Source organism: Pipistrellus hanaki, assembly GCF_964339955.1.
Source record: "Pipistrellus hanaki genome assembly, chromosome: 9".
Classification (NCBI taxonomy): Eukaryota; Metazoa; Chordata; class Mammalia; order Chiroptera; family Vespertilionidae; genus Pipistrellus; species Pipistrellus hanaki.
The window spans coordinates 57,383,811-57,401,839 of NC_140511.1; the positions used below are offsets into that span (position 1 = coordinate 57,383,811).

The 18,029-nt window shown below is 37.4% G+C and overlaps 1 protein-coding gene across 8 annotated transcripts in view; it reads left to right on the top strand.

Moving 5' to 3' along the window:
- ANO5 (anoctamin 5) overlaps window positions 1–16,004 on the top strand; it is a 63,543-nt gene extending 47,539 nt beyond the window's left edge. For 4 of the 8 annotated variants that reach the window (XM_084896011.1, XM_084896012.1, XM_084896017.1 and 1 more), the window contains 4 exons: window positions 1,859–2,064; window positions 4,317–4,495; window positions 7,207–7,312; window positions 9,536–11,685. In XM_084896011.1, the coding sequence (XP_084752137.1) occupies window positions 1,859–2,064; window positions 4,317–4,495; window positions 7,207–7,312; window positions 9,536–9,736 (692 nt within the window). In that variant the 3' untranslated portion in view covers window positions 9,737–11,685. Of the gene's footprint in view, window positions 1–1,858; window positions 2,065–4,316; window positions 4,496–7,206; window positions 7,315–9,535; window positions 11,686–15,417 lie in introns of those variants that run through there. The other 4 variants (XR_014796038.1, XM_084896013.1, XM_084896014.1 and 1 more) reach the window with 4 other exon arrangements.
- Window positions 16,005–18,029: the final 2,025 nt, after the last annotated feature.

Here is an 18,029-nt window from a genome sequence, read left to right on the forward strand (position 1 = left end):
CTTACCAAGTGAAGAGAGTAAAACTTATTTTAAAAGATGTCAAGATATCACAAAGAATCAGGACTTTAATACTTTTTTTCCAGAAAATGTATATTTCTTCTGCCCACATATAATTCATATATACTTCCAAATATTTTCAAAATTAACTTTATGGTTTATTCTCAAATAGCTTGTTTTATACTTTTTTATCTATTAGCTTCTTCAAAACTTAAATAAAGATCCTAATATATAAAAACCTTGGGTCTTAATGACCAGTAACAACCAGAGGGGCTGACCAACTGGAAGTCAGTGTCGGCCCCACCCCAAGCAAGCAGTTAGGGGCAGTCAGGCAGGCAGACCAGCAGTTGGGGTGATCAGGTAGGTAGATGGCCCCTTGCCTGGCTGGCCCCACCCCCAAGTAAGCAGATAAGGACAATCAGGCAGGCAGGCACAGTGGTTAGGAGTGACCAGGTAGGCAGACCAGTGGTTAGGGGTGATCAAGTAGGTAGACGAGCAATTAGGAGTGACCAGGTAGGCAGACAGCCCCTTGTAGGGCTGGCCCTATCCCCCAGCAAAGAAAGAGAGAGGCCCAGGCCAGCCAAGCCATCGCACCCCAGCCTGTTGCCTGCAGAGGGAAGCCACTGGTGGCAGGGCCAGCGCTGCACAGATGGCAAGCAGTGGCAGTGACGGGGTGGGGCCAGCTGCCTGCAGCCCAGGGAAGGAATGCCCGATAGGCCCTGATCTCAGGCCAGGTCTCGGGATCCTACCCAAGGGGTCCCAGATTGTGAGAGGGTGTAGGCCAGGCTAATGGACCACCATGAATGCATAATTTTCATGCGCCAGGCCTCTAGTCCTATATAATAAAAGCCTAATATGCAAATTTACCAAATGGCAGAACAACTTGTGGAATGCTGGTCACTGTGATGCGCACTGACCACCAGGGGCAGACCCTCAACACAGGAGCTTCCCACAGCCCACAGGCCCCAGGTCAGCCAAGGCGGGTGCCAGCAGAGCTCCCCCCGGCCCCCGATCACCCTGCTGGTCGCCCCACAGAGGGAGGCAACCAGTGACAGCAGGGGGCAGGGCCGGCGAGCAGGTGGTGCCAGGCCAGCCAAGGATGGTGCCAGTGGGGGTCTCTGATCATCCTGCTGGTTGCCCCACAGATTGGTCATGATCACTGGCCAGGCCTAAGGACCCTACCCATGCACAAATTTCATGCACTGGGTCTCTAGTTAATTTATAAGGCTTATAGTTGAGTACTCTTATATACCCAGCACATGCTGGCTATTGGAAGTATACAAATGAGTCAGTCATATCCCTGATCTGAAAAAGTACTCATATTAGCAAGACAGAAAACTTGATTTTCTGGTAAATCTACTATGGCTGTATCAGTGTAAAGTCTAGACCAGCATAAGCCTTCCTATAGACTACTAGAGGTATTGTGCACAAATTCTTGCACTGGTGGGATCCAGCCAGTCCACCTAATGGGGGCCATAAGAGGTGGGCCAGCCAGGGTGAGGGGCCACGGGCATTCTGGTCATTCTTCATTATATAGGATTATATAGGATAATAAAAGACTGTGCTTTAAGAAGAATATATTATCTAAGAAGAATAGATACTTTCTTTAGATAAGCAGATCTCAAAAGAAACAGCAAGGACAGAACTGAGCTGTGCATGCCCTGTTTCTCCTTATTTTAGAAAGCAAATACATCACTATGCTTTTTATAGGGAGGAGGAACTGGGAAGATGGAAAGAGACCTGGAGTATTTTGCTGGTATTGGTCCTTCCAAAATGCAGCAAGTGGCAGGAGTTGGGCAGAGTCTTCCCTCTTTTCTCCTCCACAATAATGACTTTGCAATTTTTTCTTTTTTCTCTACAGTTATTCAATTTGGATTTGTTACCTTATTTGTGGCCTCTTTTCCTTTGGCTCCTGTTCTTGCTCTCTTGAATAATATTATAGAGATTCGAGTGGATGCCTGGAAACTTACTACTCAGTACAGGAGACCCGTAGCATCTAAAGCTCATAGCATAGGTGTTTGGCAAGATATTCTACATGCAATGGCTGTTCTTTCTGTTGCAAGTAATGTAAGTGGACCTATTTTGGTGGGGTAACATTGTGTTTTGTTTTCTTGGGGATGGGGAAATGTGAATGATGCTTAGCTCAATCTTTATTTGCATTGATTTCATCTGATGACAATCCGCAAAGGTAAAATATTCCTAAACTTTTATACAGTAAATAGCATAGAGAAATCTGTGACATAGAAACTCTTAGAAATACAAGGAAAATTATAAAATCACACTCATAAAAATAACAATACAGTTTCATAACATGTAACAAAATAAATAGGATACAAGTAAAGATATAGAGGATTTGAATAATACAATTGAATCTTTTTTTTTAATAAAGCATCATCCTATTTATTTATTTATTTAAATCTTTAAATCTTTACTGTTGAAGGAATTATATAGATCCTCATTTTTCCTCTGTTAACCTCTTGCAGCCCACTCCCCTTCCTCCCCCACCCTAGGCCTCACCACCCCATTGTCTATGTCCAGTGGTTATGCATATATGCATGCAAGTTCATTGGTTGATCACTTCCCATCCACTCTCCCCAGACTTCCCTCTGAGGCTCAACCTTCTGTTCATGCTTCTATGTCTCTGGGTGCAATTAAATATTGATCACGTGTAGAGTTGTGTACTACAAATAGTACACAACTATTTGCCTGTTATATCTATGGAGTACTTATTAAAAAATAGAAATAAAAATAAATTCACCTGCCTTGGTCAGGTGGCCCAGTTTCAGTTCATTTCCCAGGCAAGACATACATGACTGACCTAGGTTCAATCCCCAGTCAGGACCCAGTCAGGTTTTTCACATCCATGTTTTCTCTCTCTCTCAAAATTAATATATATATATATATATAATATTGGGTTAGAATAAAAATATACAAAGAAGAAATTAAATTATAAAGGCACTTAATTAAAATGAAAACATAAAGGAATCAGCTAAAATCACAAGTACAGAAAATTTATAGCCGTAAATGCTTTGCCCTGGCCAGTAATAAGAATTAATAAAGATATATACAGGAATAATCAATTTAGAAAACAAACAAAAAGCAAAATAATCCTAAGTAAACCAAGAATTGGCTCATTGAAAAGACAAATAAAACAAACAAAACTCCAAAAATCACAAACATGTAAAAGAGTTACAAGATACAGGTGAGAATATTGAGAGACTGCTGTGTATATATGTGTTACAATAAGTCTCAACTTTATTTAAAAGTATTAATTTTTTAGAAAATAATAACTGCAAAAATTTATTTTGTGATTGAAACCTGAATGAACCAATAGCTATAGAAGTAATGTTAAAAGGTTTTTTAAAATCTGCCACCAGAAATGTAGATATACAATAGAACCAGCTGGTTTAAAGTGACTTATCAATCCTAAAAGAAACATGTTGTTTATACCATTTAGAGCTTAGGAAAAGATGGAAAAATAGCATTCCTATGAAATAAACACTGAAATTATCGATAATTGCATTTAACTGGGAAATTTACTAGCTCATGGTCTTGTATCTCTTCATTCCCTCCCCACCAAACAACTCCACACACATGCGCGCACACATAAACACACATGCACAAACACTGTCCTCGCTTTTGGATTTGGGAGTTGATCCAGGAAACTGAATTTGTTTAAGGACACTGGAACTGCACTGTGCAACAATGAAAAATGTAGGAAATAAAAAAGCAGAGTGGAAAGAGCATACTTTTTTGGAGACAGATACACTTAGGTTTGATTTTAACTTAGTCACTTTCTAGCTATGACATCTTGGACTACTAATAATTTACTGTAAATGTGGTATTTCATATTTTAGGCCAAAGACTCATATTATCATGATTTATAATAGCATTTTAATCATTTTGCATCCATATGGCACATGGAACTGGGATTGATACAAATCAGACATTTTTAAAAAAAGATTTTTATTGATTGAGAGAGAGAAAGGAAGAGAGAGAGAGAAATATCAATGTGAGAGAAACATCAACCAGCTGCCTCCTGCATACCCCCAGCTGGTGTGTGTGCCTGGTGGGACCGCAGCATGCAGGAGCAAAGAATTTTCAGTAACCACCGGAGGCTTGCTCTGATGACAGTGACCAGCTTCCCGCCTTGATCTGGCTCCCACAGGGATCAAGCTTATAACTTCAGCAGTGTCCTGACCAGGAATCCAACCAGCAACCCTGACCACATGGGTTGAACTACACCAGCCAGGGAACAAATCAGATATGTTAAAAACTAGATTGCTTGCTCCTGATCTCCCTCTTGCTTTATCCTTTAGGCTTTTATTGTTGCATTTACATCGGACATCATTCCTCGTTTAGTTTACACCTATGCCTACAGTACTGATCCCAGGGACCCTTTGAGAGGATATGTCAACAACAGCCTGTCAGTATTCCTGATAGCCGATTTACCAAACGCCACTGCGCCTTTGGACATCCGAGACTTCTCCACTTGCAGGTTTCCTCTTGTTTTCTTAGGCTTTCATTTTACCCTCTAAATGTATTGCTAAGTTCTATATTTCATTCATGCCTTAAGGATTTCCTTGGGAAAATAAAAATCCTAGATAAATCGAGTGCATAATTTTAAAATTCACACATTCTATGATTCTGATTTGGAAATGTTGACTGTCCCAAAGTAAGAAAATACTATGGGTAAAGATGATGTAAATTTAAAATTGTTTTTTACTTTCTAAATTTATTGGAAAAATTTCTCACCAACAAATGCCCTTTGATCCCAAGGAGTAATATATTTAGTATAATTATGTTATTCAAGCATCTAATCTACTTGACCTTAATTATATGTCCTCAAAATAAGATAAACTGAAAAAGAAGCAAAAATATGATTGCTTTACCATCCATGCTATGTAAAGGGTTTCTTTTATGCAGTGAGTGTGAAATTGGATTTGTAAACCTATTCTTTCTACACTTAGTGTCTTGTATCCTGTGAAGATCTTTTTACTCTAGTATTTAAAGATTTATATGTAGTATGTTTATATTATATTATATTATATTATATTATATTTATTATATTACATTACATTATACCACACCACACCACACCACACACCACATACCACACCACACACCACACCACACCACACCACACCACACCACACCACACCATACCATACCATACCATAGTATACTATACTATACTATACTATACTATACTATACTATACTATACTATACTATACTATACTATACTATGGGCCCAGTGCACAAATTCGTGCACTTTGGAAAGAACTGTGGGCTGCAAGGCTGTGGTTGACACAGGGGTGGGTCTCGGCCCATCCTCTGCATCCTCGCCCGGCCCCTCCAACTTCGGCCTCTGGTCCAATAACAGTGCCAGCCCCGCTCACACCCGATGATGACACAGAGCAATTAGGACCTGCACCAGCAGCAAGTGTGAGCAGGGCCAGCATCATAAGTGTATGGGAGCAGTGGCTGCTGCGCCAATTGCCCCTCAGGAGCAGGGGAAATCAGGGCTGGCAGCCACAGTTCACACCTGCTGATGGCGACGAGTGATCAGGGCCAGCGCTGGGCGCCAGCAGCGGGTGCAAGCAGCAGCTCCACGCTAGCAGCTGGTGTGAGTGCCTGGTGGGACCGCAGCATGCAGGAGCAAAGAATTTTCAGTAACCACTAGAGGCTTGCCCTGATGACAGTGACCAGCTTCCCGCCTTGATCTGGCTCCCACACTCACCTGCTCTACCATCCCACCACAGTTGATGCCTGCCATGTTCCACACATGCCCCCCTGGTGGTCAGCACACATCATAGTGATCGGTTGTTTGGTTATTCAGTTGTTCCACTGTTCGATCTATTTGCATATTACGTTATATATATATATATATATATGTATATATATATATATGTATATATATATAGAGAGAGAGAGAGACTCTATTATATTATACTATACTGTATTGATAGAATAAACATTAATACCCCTTAATTCTTAAACCAATTGGTTCATTTTGGATTCCAGCAAAGAAACAGCAAAATGTTGCATCACAGGTAGACAGAAGCATTATATGTTTCATATTTGCATCTAGAGCAGTGGTTCTCAACCTTTCTAATGCCACAATCCTTTAATACAATTCCTCATGTTGTGGTGACCCCAACAATAAAATTATTTTTATTGCTACTTCATATCTAATTTTGCTACTGTTATGAATCATAATATAAATATCCATGTCTTCCGATGGTCTTAGGCTCTACAGCAGCAGTTCACAACCTGTGAGTCATGACCTACAGGTTAAGAACCACTAGCAAGATCGCCTAAGACTATTTTATGGTCTTAGGCTCTACAGCAGCAGTTCTCAACCTGTAGGTCATGACCCACAGGTTAAGAACCAAAGGATTGCCTAAGACCATCAGAAAACACAGATATTTATATTATGGTTCATAACAGTAGCAAAATTATGGTTATGAAGTAGCAACAAAAATAATTTTATGGCTGGGGGTCATCACAACATGAGGAACTGTATTAAAGGGTCGCGGCATTAGAAAGGTTGAGAACCACTCATCATTCTACCCATCACTACCCATTCATTGCTCTTGAAAAATGAATCTGAGACTAATCTAGAGGAATCATAACATAGCCTTTAAGAGCATGGACACTTGTGTTGTATTTCATGATGTCATCGAAGCACATCAATCTCTAGGGACTTTGTAAAAAACAATGAGCTCACAAAGTTGAGCACTAAGAACACTCCAGAACAATAGTAAGGAATAAAACCCAAATAATACAATGAAGTGTCAGATAAGCCAAGAGAAAAGAGAGTTTTAGGAAAATAGTAATAGTTAATAATGTTACATTTTATTATTGAAATATACAATAAGATGAGGATTAAAATGTTCCTTGAGTTTAATGACAGACAAATGATTTCACCGGAGTGATGGGCAGAATGACTGGTGTTAAGGAGTAGGAAAGGAGGGAATGGAGATGGCAAAAACTGTCTGTGAAGGACAGGAGAGAAGTTTCACTTATGTCTCCTGCTACATCTATACTATATGTGAGCAATATTTGGCCATGACTTTCATCTGTGCAAGGAAGATAAATGTTTCATGGTATCAGTTATCTTACTATGACTTGAGTTTTGAAGTCAATTAAAAGAGTCTCTTAAGAGGTTTCTCTATTTGAATATTTTTGTATAAATATTTTTCAGGTATAGAGATTACAGATTTCCCCCTGGTCACATAGATAAATACTGTCATAATATGCAATTCTGGCATGTCCTTGCTGCCAAAATGACCTTCATCATAGTCATGGAGGTAAGACCTTCTTAGCATTCATTCTAGTTAGTCTCTCTGCTCCCATTAGCCATATATTTCTAAAGATATCTCCTCAGAAAAGAAGTAGCATTATTTCAATAAATGGTTTTGATGTATTTGTTGTCATAAAAAGCAACTTAAGGATATTTTCAGTATAATGAGTGCCTGTTATTCACTTAATAACTATCAAGGTGACAGAAAAGAAAAAAAAAAATATGGCTACATTTCTTGAGGGACAGGAAAAAGGCAGAGGACCCACTGATTTTACTGAATACCTTTACATATTGGTTCCAGAGGCTTTAATAACCTTGTAAGTTTGACTTAATTTTTGCTCTTAAAAAATGAATCTGAGACTTATCAAAATAAATATTTGGTTTAAAGATAATATTGAACCTGGCTTTTGATGCTAGATGTCGCACTCCCAAGATTCTGCTCTGTCCACTATATTATGTTGGAATTTCCAGTATAAGTTTAGATATAAGAAACACAGAAAAAATAAAATAAAAATAAAAAGAAGAAGAAGAAGAAGAAGAAGAAGAAGAAGAAGAAGAAGAAGAGGAGGAGGAAATAAAGAGGTGGTATTTGACTAAGACACAAATTGAGAGCTATAAATTTTAAGACATGAAACCCAATAAGTAAGAGACAAGTCAGTGTAAGGCACTTTCTTTTTACTCTACAGTGAATCTCAATAATGGAAAAGTTTAATGCAAGCACACACAAAGTTTGATCAGATTTTCTTTATTTTTTATATATGCAAGTGATTTTAAAAAATAATTTTGCATGCTAAAGAAAAGAGAGCAGTCTTATTCCGCCCCCCCCCCCCCCCTCTATTTCTCTCTCTCTTCTTTATCACTTTTTTCATTTCTACATTTTTTTCATCATCTTTCAGTCTGGCAAACTGCACTAGGAATCTTTTGATATTTTTCTTTTGTTTATTCATTACTAGAGGCTCAATGCACAAAGATTTGTGCAAGAACGGGCCCTCCTCTCCCTGGCTTCCGGCACAGACTTCACTCTGGCGGGAGCTGCCTTTCTGCCTTCCCACACTGCCCAGAGGCCTGGAGCTGCTGCGGTGGTGCAGAACACCTGCATCCTGCCCTGCCTTCAGCCGCTCAGTGCCTATGTATGCAAATTATCTGCCATGTTTGTTGGGTTTATTTGCATACTCACTCCTGATTGGCTGGTGTGCGTTGCAAAGTTACAGTCAATTAGCATGTTACTCTTCTATTAGGTAGATTTTTACTAATGTTTGTAATTATCACAGGCTCTGATTCATTGTCTTTTTGGAATTTTTCTTTAACTTCTCTTGTATTAATTACTATATTTTCTGCAATCTATGTTTCTCCCATTTTTGGATTGATAGCTTACTTTTAATGAAGTACATCTTTCAGTAATTTGCTGAGGAAAATTATGGGCCATCATTTTTTTGAAAACTTGCATATTAAAAACATATGTTCTTTCATTATCGATGATTAATTGGTTTGAAATTCAAGATTGAAAGTCCTTTTCCCTGAAAAATGTTTAACCATCTTTATTTTGGTATCCTGAATTTTTTTAAAGACATTGCTCTATTTTCTGTTAGCTTTTCCCTGGGTTAGGGTCAGTGTTATTATAAAATGCAAATGCAATACCATTCTGATTCCTAGTCTTTATTATTTTTGTTGTTGTTTTTTCTGGGTTTTTTTTTTTTTTTTTTTTGGTTAATCCTCAAATCGAGGATATTTTCCCATTGATTTTGTTTTTAGAGAGAGTGGAAAGGAGAGGGAGAGACAGAGAGAAATATTGATGTGGGAGAAACACATTGATTGTTACCTCCTGTCCACACCTCTACCAGGGTCAGGGAACCATTGCAAGTTTAAGTGCCAGCTTTCTCTACTCTAGAGTCTGTTATTACTATTCCCTCCCTTCTTTCTGTCTTTGTTGGTTATATTACCTTTTAAAATTCATTTTCAAGTATTTTATTAGGTTTTTAGGAAGAAGTATAGAAAAAAGTATATTCAATAATGTGTTCAACCTCAATTTCTATATTACATATTTTAGAATGTATTTATTTGTTTACTATTGGTCTTTGTAGGAAAGTTCCAGGACAGGGGCCATATCTTTTTTATTTTCCTGGCTTCCTGCATTGAGCACAGTTTATTGAATGAATGAAATTATTTGTAAGAGCTTCCTGCTGAACATTTGGCAATTCTAACACTGTTATTTTATGTTTTTTTTTTCTAGCACGTTGTGTTTTTAGTTAAGTTTTTCTTGGCTTGGATGATCCCTGATGTTCCAAAAGATGTTCTGGATAGAATTAGGCAAGAAAGGCTAATGGCAGTCAAGATTCTCCATGACTTTGAGCTTAAGAAATTAAAAGAGAACTTGACAATGGATCCTACTTCACTTGCCAAGGAATTCATCGTTCAGGAAAACAAAGTATAGCTGGCTAAATCAACAGTCTAGTCAACAAAATGAGTAAGCAGCTGATAACCTGTCTGGCTTCAGATTTTCCTTAGATTAGGGCCAGAAGCCAGAAGCCATGTGTCAATTTTATCCCTTCTCCGTCTTTTTTAACTCAAAGTTCTTGTACACTTTTATAGAGGCCAACTTTGTGAGGTCAGAAGAATACCTTCTCTGCTCCATTGGCTGGGCCCTCCCTAGATATTGTTTTCTGGGATTCTATAAATGATTGTTAAAAGTGCGTGTGGAATCAGAATATGGAAAATCATGGAATGTTGCAGTTTATAATCCAACACTGGACTAGTGCTGTCCCGTCACCTTCCAGTGCATCTGCACATTTTCATGGTCTTCTACTGAGTTGTTTCATATCACTTTCCCATCAAGAAAAATGTTGAGTCAAAGAAAAAAAGAAGTGAAGGGACTTAAAAAGCCATATTTATCCTGCTATTTCAGACTATGTAAATGAAAAACCAAAATCTATGACATGAGAAGACTCACATATTAAGCATATTGGGTAAATATCACGGCAAGGGTATGTTTCTGAAGTAGTCCTGAATAAGTGAAACTTTCATAAGAATCCCAGGTAGTCCTTCAGGTAAATGCAAAATTGCTTTTTCAAGAGACTGAACATTTGGGTTTCAACAAGAGATTAACAATTCAGTTGTTTAAAGATAAGGTTTTGGTAAAAATAGTTTGAAGACTGGATTGTTTTATCTGGAAAAGAGCATTAAGAAGTTATTAGATTGTTTCAGGTCTTTGAGTAAATGAAAGACATTTTAAAGCAGCAATGTCTTTTCTTTATAGTTAAGAAATTCAAGACAATGCATAGTGATTAATTTATTGATCTTAATATAAAAATTGTTGAATTATTTAAAAAATTATTTGTCTTCTACAATGCCTTTTTTCATCATGAAGCTTGTTTGAGCATTAGCTATTTGTATGTTAGCCACAAGTTGTTTATGGAATTTGATTTTTTTTGTTTAAAGTAATCTCAAATCTTTTAATGCACTTACAACCCTTTACATTGATTCATCCCTTTACACAGTGTTCAGCACCTTACCCCTACGCCTTTGACACCCAGAGGTATTGTTGGCTATTGATTTGATGTGATTTGACATCAATCACCGAGTTTAACAGCAAAAGTGGATCAACTAAATCAGAATGAGGTGGTGAAATTGATAGCTAAATTAAAAAAAAAAAGTTGAATTATTACTCTCATACTTAGGTCTATGGCACATATACACTCATTCTTATTCTTATTTCCCTTAAAAATGCTATAGACACATATATAGCATATATATTTTTAACTTTACAGAGTGAGAGATACAGGTCAACTCGAATCTCTAGTTTTAAATTATACTTAAGTGCCAAAGGAATAATATTTTTTAATTGTACACAAAAGAAGAAATGATATTGCAAAAAATTTTTAAGTGATGTTTCATTGTTTGATGCTAATGTATTTTGTGGAATTGTCAGTATTAAGTATATGTCAGGAAGTATTAACCAATGTATTTGCTTTGGTTAATATTAAGCATTTAGATCTGAGGATTATGAATTTTATAAAACTATGAGATAGTTATCCCAATATTCACAGTAATAATTTGTCATCCACTAGGTAGATTTTTATGAACATTTTTGTGTAATTTGAAATTCATTGTTGAGGCATGATTTCACATGTGGAGGAGATATATTTCTTGCTTGAGAAATCCAGTCTGTGTTACTATGAAGTAAGCCACAGATGCAGTATGTTTGACCTGTTAAATAAAACTGCATTACTACGGTGTTGTACATTGTGCATAGCTCATATTGTTCCTTCTTAGGTGTTAATAAAAATTAGAATGTAGAAACTGTTTTTTATGGCTTTTAATTTTTGTGGCCTAACAATATTTATAGAGCTGGATTGTAAGAAAATAAAAACATATTTCTCTCATAAGGTTGTCTGTTCATTGCCATCCTAAACTAACTCAATTTTAGATTTCTAGAATGTATGGAAGACAAGAGAGGAAATGGTAATTTTTAGTCTTTATGATTAGTTGGTATTTTTCTTTTAAAATATTGATACTTTGTATTCATGTTTCAATCTTCCACAAAGAGTTTCTTCTAGTTTCATAGAATTTAAAATGAAATATAAGTATATTCATCACTTTCATAAAAACTCTCTAGTCCAAGTCCAAAGCCAAATCCATTCAGATTGACTTGTTTTATCTAATTTAACCTATTGGTTAATATGGGAGGGCTGAATTAATAGCATATGGCTATGAAATGTAATTTGATTTTTATCAGCATGGCAGATCTGTTTATCATCCAATCAAACCCACAGTTACTTTTTTAGAAATGTTCCAGGAAACATTTGAGATTTTATTTGACATAATTTTATTTTATTTATTTATTTTTTAATTTTATGTCTCCTTTTCTTTCTTTCTTTCTTTCTTTCTTTCTTTCTTTCTTCTTTTTTTTTTTTATCAATCTTTATTGTTCATATTATTACAAAGGTTCCTCATTTCTTCCCCCCTCCACCAGGTTCCCACCCCCACCCTCCGCCCTCTCCCCACCTCCCATTGTCCTCATCCATAGGTGCACAGTTTATGTTCAGTCTCTTCCCGCATCCACCACTCCCCCTTTCCCTGAGAACTGTCAGTCCACTCCCCTCCCGTCTCCCCGACTCTACTACAATCAACAGCTAATATTGTACATCAGGTTTTTCAATCTTTTTTTTGTTGTTATTGTTGTTGTTGTTTTTATTATTTAATTAATAAGCTTTTACACTTCTAAGAATAAATTTTAAAATTTAATAATTTTAAACCTTGTTTTTTTCTGCCCTGGGAATTGAGAAGCAAACTTGTTTACATATAAACTTGCCCTTAGGCTATCAAACGGTATAGCCATTCAAATGAAAATGAACACATTGTTTAAAGATAGCTGCTGGTAGGAATTGGATTACCTGTTCTGGATGGGAAGGGCTTGTCCTCCCCTTTCTCCATTAAAATTAAGGTGTTAGCTTTAAAACCTCTTTAAATACAAATGCTGAAAAATACATAACTCTTTTTAAATGTCATCCCTAATCCTTGCCTTCATCAGGTTTTCTTTGAACATAAGAAGCAGAATCCACTTCAAAACATTTATTTTAGAGTGATTCATCAAGAATGGAGCATCTTAATTAAATGGAATACTCTTATTTTTGCTGTATCTCATGACTCCTCCTAGATTTAATATTCTTTTATCTAAGCCATTAAGCGAGTTACCAAGGAGAGGAAGGAAAGAAGATGGTAAAGAGGAGAGGGACCTAGGAAGAAGGAGATAAAAGAGTTCTCTCCTTATGAAACTGCATGTTTCCATGGGAGAGAGTTGTTTGTGTAAGGTGTCATGGTGCAGCTGTTGGGGCAGGGGGAGGGGTAAATGGAAGGTCTCTTTCCTTAGCCATCAAATAAGGATGAGAGAAAAACCAAACAAATTTCAAATTGGAAACTATTATGTGTCAAAAGTAACACTGATTCCAAGTGATTTTGTGGTGTCATATGTTATGTGTAGTCCTGGATCTCTACTGATTGACTCCAGGTGAGGGTGAGGAATTTGTATTGCTCATTCAAAAGGTGAATGTATTGTTTTGAAAGAACCTTTCTACTACTTGTTTTTAATTAGTAATAGTTTTTATCAATTAATGTTTTAAGAAAAATAGCATTGCAAGAAGTACCATTGGCCAGGCTTACAAGTTTGTTACCATGATTCACTGTGATTACAGTGGTGCCTCACACAACGAACTTAATTCGTTCCAGGAGCAAGTTTGTTATGCGAAAAGTTCGTTATGTGAAACGTGTTTTCCCATAACAATACATGTTCAAAAAAATAATTCGTTCTGTAGCATAAAATATGCTAAGATGACATAAAAAAAGATAAATTTTTTGTTATTATTTTTATTTAGATACATCTAAAAACATAATTAAAAAAAAAAACACATTTTTTTAATTTTAAGACAGACTAAGTAGAGTCTACCGAATCTTGCACATCTTCATCCATTTTCTGCTTTTTGGCCGATGGTTTCATGAAAAACCTGTCCAAAGTCGTTTGTTTTTCTCTTTTCTCCAACATCTGCCGGAAATAACGGACAAGAGTATCGGAGTAAAGATCATTGATCCTGTTTGCTTCAGCTGAATCCGGATAGTGGGCATTGGTAAACTCCTGAACTGCTTTCCATTTGACCAGGATGTTCTTGATGTCAGCAGTTGGGATTGGTTGATTGTTTGATTGTTGCTCCTCGTTATCAGATGACGCTTCCCTTTGAGCATTGTCCTGTTGCTGGACCAGAAGTGCTTGGAGCTCTTCAGTTGTCAGCTCTTCTTCGTGTTTCTCAATAAGCTCCTCTACATCCTCTTCCTCTACCTCTAATTCCAACCTTTGGGCCACTGTGATGATGTCCTTCACCACTTCTGTGTCATCAACTACTGCTTCTTCCTGGGTCCACGAAGGCACAAGCATCTTCCAAGCAGAAATGAGGGTCCTTTGTGACACTTCTTCCCAGGCCTTCTGTATAAGTCGTATTGCCATAAGGACATCAAATTTCTCCTTCCAAAACTTTCGGACAGTCATATTGTCTCCACCAAACTCGCATTCTTCAAACACCTTATTAAAGAGGGCTCTAGTGTAGAGTTTTTTAAAGTTCACCATAACTTGCTGATCCATTGGCTGAAGAATGGATGTGGTGTTTGGTGGCAAATACTGCACCTTGATAAAAGGATAATTTTCCTGCAATATTTCCTCTAGGTCTTTTGGGTGAGAAGGGGCATTGTCAAGTAGTATCAGAAGGGCTTTGAGCGGCAGTTCTTTTTCCAGCAAGAATTTCTTCACGGCAGGAGCAAAGGTTTCCAGAATCCATTCGTTGAAGATAACTTGGGTCACCCAGGCTTTTTGATTGGACTTCCAATGGACGGGCAGTTTGGACTTAATAACGTTATTTTTCTTGAAAATTCTTGGATTTTCAGAGTGATAAACCAATAGAGGTTTGATCTTGAGGTCTCCGCTGGCATTAGACGAAAACATAAGGGTAAGTCTGTCCTTCATGGCTTTGTGTCCTGGCAATTTCTTCTCCTCTTTTGTAATGAAGGTTCTGCTCGGCATTCTTTTCCAGAAAAGACCCGTTTCATCGGCATTGAACACTTGTTGTGGGCAGTATCCTTCATCCTTAATACATTTTTGAAAGTTAATAGAGAACTTTTCTGCTTCTTTCTTGTCAGCACTGCCAGCCTCACCATGCATAGTAACGCTGTGGATTCCACACCTTTTCTTAAATCTAAAAAACCACCCCCTGCTGGCTTTGAATTCTTCTTCATTATCTTGATTGCTGCTACTTCCAGGGACGTTTTTCTTTAGATCGTCATAAATTCTCTTGGCTTTGTGACAGATAATATCTTGGGTTGTTACGTCACCTTTCACCTGCCTGTCCTTAATCCAAATCGCTAATAGCCTCTCCATTTCCTCGTGGATTGAAGACCTATGTTTTTCATGAAATAGTTTTGATACTCCTTTGGCTACTTTGGCTGATTTGATTGCATCCTTATTTGTCAAAATGGTGAAAATGGTGGTCTTGCTGAGGCCAAACTCTTTGACGAGGTCACACTGTTTTACCCCACATTCACTCCTTCTAATTATTTCCTGTTTCATTTCAACAGAAATCACCTTCCTGCTTTTTTTAGAAGCCATGATATAAAAAAAATATTGAGTTTAACTTAAAAGGACGACTGCCGTGATACGTGCGTGATTTAATTCGTAATGAAGAACGATTGCCGCGATACGTGCTTAAGTTAAGCGCAGTGACTAACGACTGCCTGCAGTGCCTGCGCGGAAGGATGCAATACATCGGCAGAGATCGTGGAAGCTCGGGCGAAGCAGTCGTGGAAGCTCGGGCGACTTCGTTGTGTGAAACGAAGTTCGTTGTATGAATCATGAAATGAAGTTCGTTGTGTGCAGCGTTCGCTGTGGGAGGCGTTCTTTATGCGAGGCACCACTGTATTCTGTTATTTTTTTCTAGACAAGTTATTAATCTTTTCCTTTATGTGTAACAATTTAAATATGTTAGTTATTCCAGCATTATTATTTCAGCATTAAAAATTCATGATAACGTATTTTTCAAAAAGATAGCGTCTTTCAAAGTGTGTGAGATACCTGCTTTCATCACTCCAAAATGTATTTAAAATCTATTTATTTTCTGTGAGTGAATATATGCCATGCAGTTGAACAAAGAAAATAAGTTCTGTTTTTTCTTTTCTTCCAATTTGTATGTGTGTGTGCACCTGTGGGAGGAAGTAGGTATGCAGGTATGCAGGGAAAGTTGCTATTAAGTAACTCAGTGAATGAAGTAATCCTTATTTTTAAACTATATTTTGACATGAACTCAATTTGTTCTGATAGTAAAACGGTATAATTTTTTTTCTGAATTTGAGTGTTTTAAGAGGTTTTTGAGTCATTTTTTTTGTTAGAAACATTAAAATGCATTACATACAACATATTTAATTCACAGAATTACAATTGTTACATTTAGAATTGCAAATTCTTGAAATAGAGGTCAGAAGGCACAAAAAATGGAGGTAGTAGTAGTTTTGTTTTGCCTCTTTATTTTTTCTTTTTCGTGAGGTGATATAGAAGTGAATAGAAAGATCCAACAACATAAATAGTAAGTTAATATATTTTCTGAATTTTCTTCCATTCCTGTCTTTCCCCAGAAGAAATCCACAACCATCTTCACTGGACTTCTCTGGGCTACTTGTGAGAAATGCATATCCCTTGTCCTACCTTAGGTCTTCAGAGGCAGAAAGAACCTCTGAGAGAGGAATCTTAAAACAGTCTTCAGTGTTACAAAATATCTGAAGGATGTTATGCTGACATAGTGTTATAGTTTGCTAGTATCTTTAAAAAACAAAAGTTTTTATTGAACTTTTAAGGAGAGAGGAAGGAAGAGCGAGAGAAAGAAATATCAATGACAGAAAATCATTGATGGGCTGGTTTCTGCACGTCCCATACCAGGGATTGAGCCTGCAACCCAGGCATGTGCCATGGTTGGGAATTGAACCAGTGACCTCTTGGTACACAAGTTGATGCTCACCACTGAGTAACACCAGCTAAAAAACTAGTATTATTCATTCATTCATTTATTTTAATTTTTTTTTTTTTCAGAGCAGAAAGGAGAGAGAGATAAAAAAAAAAAAAAAAAAAAAAAAAAAAAAAACATCAGTGGTGAGAAAGAATCATTGATTGGTTGCCTCCTGCATACCCCACAATGGGGATGGAGTCCGAAACCTGGGCACATGCCCTGACTTGGTTCATAGGTCGACACTTAACCACTGAGCCATGCCGGATGGGCTAGTATACTTTTTAAAAACTGAATTTATTGTGATGACATTGGTTCACAAAACCATATTCTATAATACCTAGGGTAAGTGTGTGAACCATTTGCCATAAAAATATACCCCATGTTCAGGGTTACCTTTTTGGGGTATAAGATGGATGAGAATTTCACAAAAATACCAAATTCTCTAGCCTCAAGCATTTTTTAATAACATCAAACACTAATTTACCAATCCAACCATTAGGGAAGTATGCCAAGTCATGTAGACTCGAGATTTTCAAATTTTTAGAAGTCCTCTAGTCCTGTGCAGAAGTAATTGAAATCTTATATCCTAAGAGCCATAGACCTGTAGTCTCTACTTAATATTTTTTTTAAGAGGGAAAATAAGATAAAAGTATTTGCTTTCATCACTATGTTCAAGAAAAGAAAAAAAGTGAATACCAACCAGAAATTAAGGTGAATACATCACATTTTAAGTATTTGAAAGAACAAATAGATTTCTAGTCAGAATTTAATCAGGACAGCAAAGCTACTGTGAAAATTGTAGAATAAAGAATTTGTTATATGAAAGAGGTCTTTTGAAATTGTGGGAGGAACTGGGAAGTGATGGCTGGAAGGGAGACTTGGAAGGTAAGAGAAAAGACACCCCTCAGCTCTCCTGAAACATGGACAAGTTGGAGCAGACCTGGATACTCAAGTGCTGATGTGAGTCTGGGAAGGAAGCTATTGAAGAAGTCTATGGAAAACTGCTTCCATAGAGCTACTCCTGTGAGTTTGCAGCCACACTTATCGGCTTGGGGCCACTGCTGGTCCAGAAGACCTGGACCTGGACTGGAAGAGTGAGAAAGAGCTAGAGCCCACTAGATGGTTCCTTTTCTGTGTGACCTTCATCATATCTGGTCCCAAAGACCTTCAGAGAGAAATAGCTGCTGCTTCACT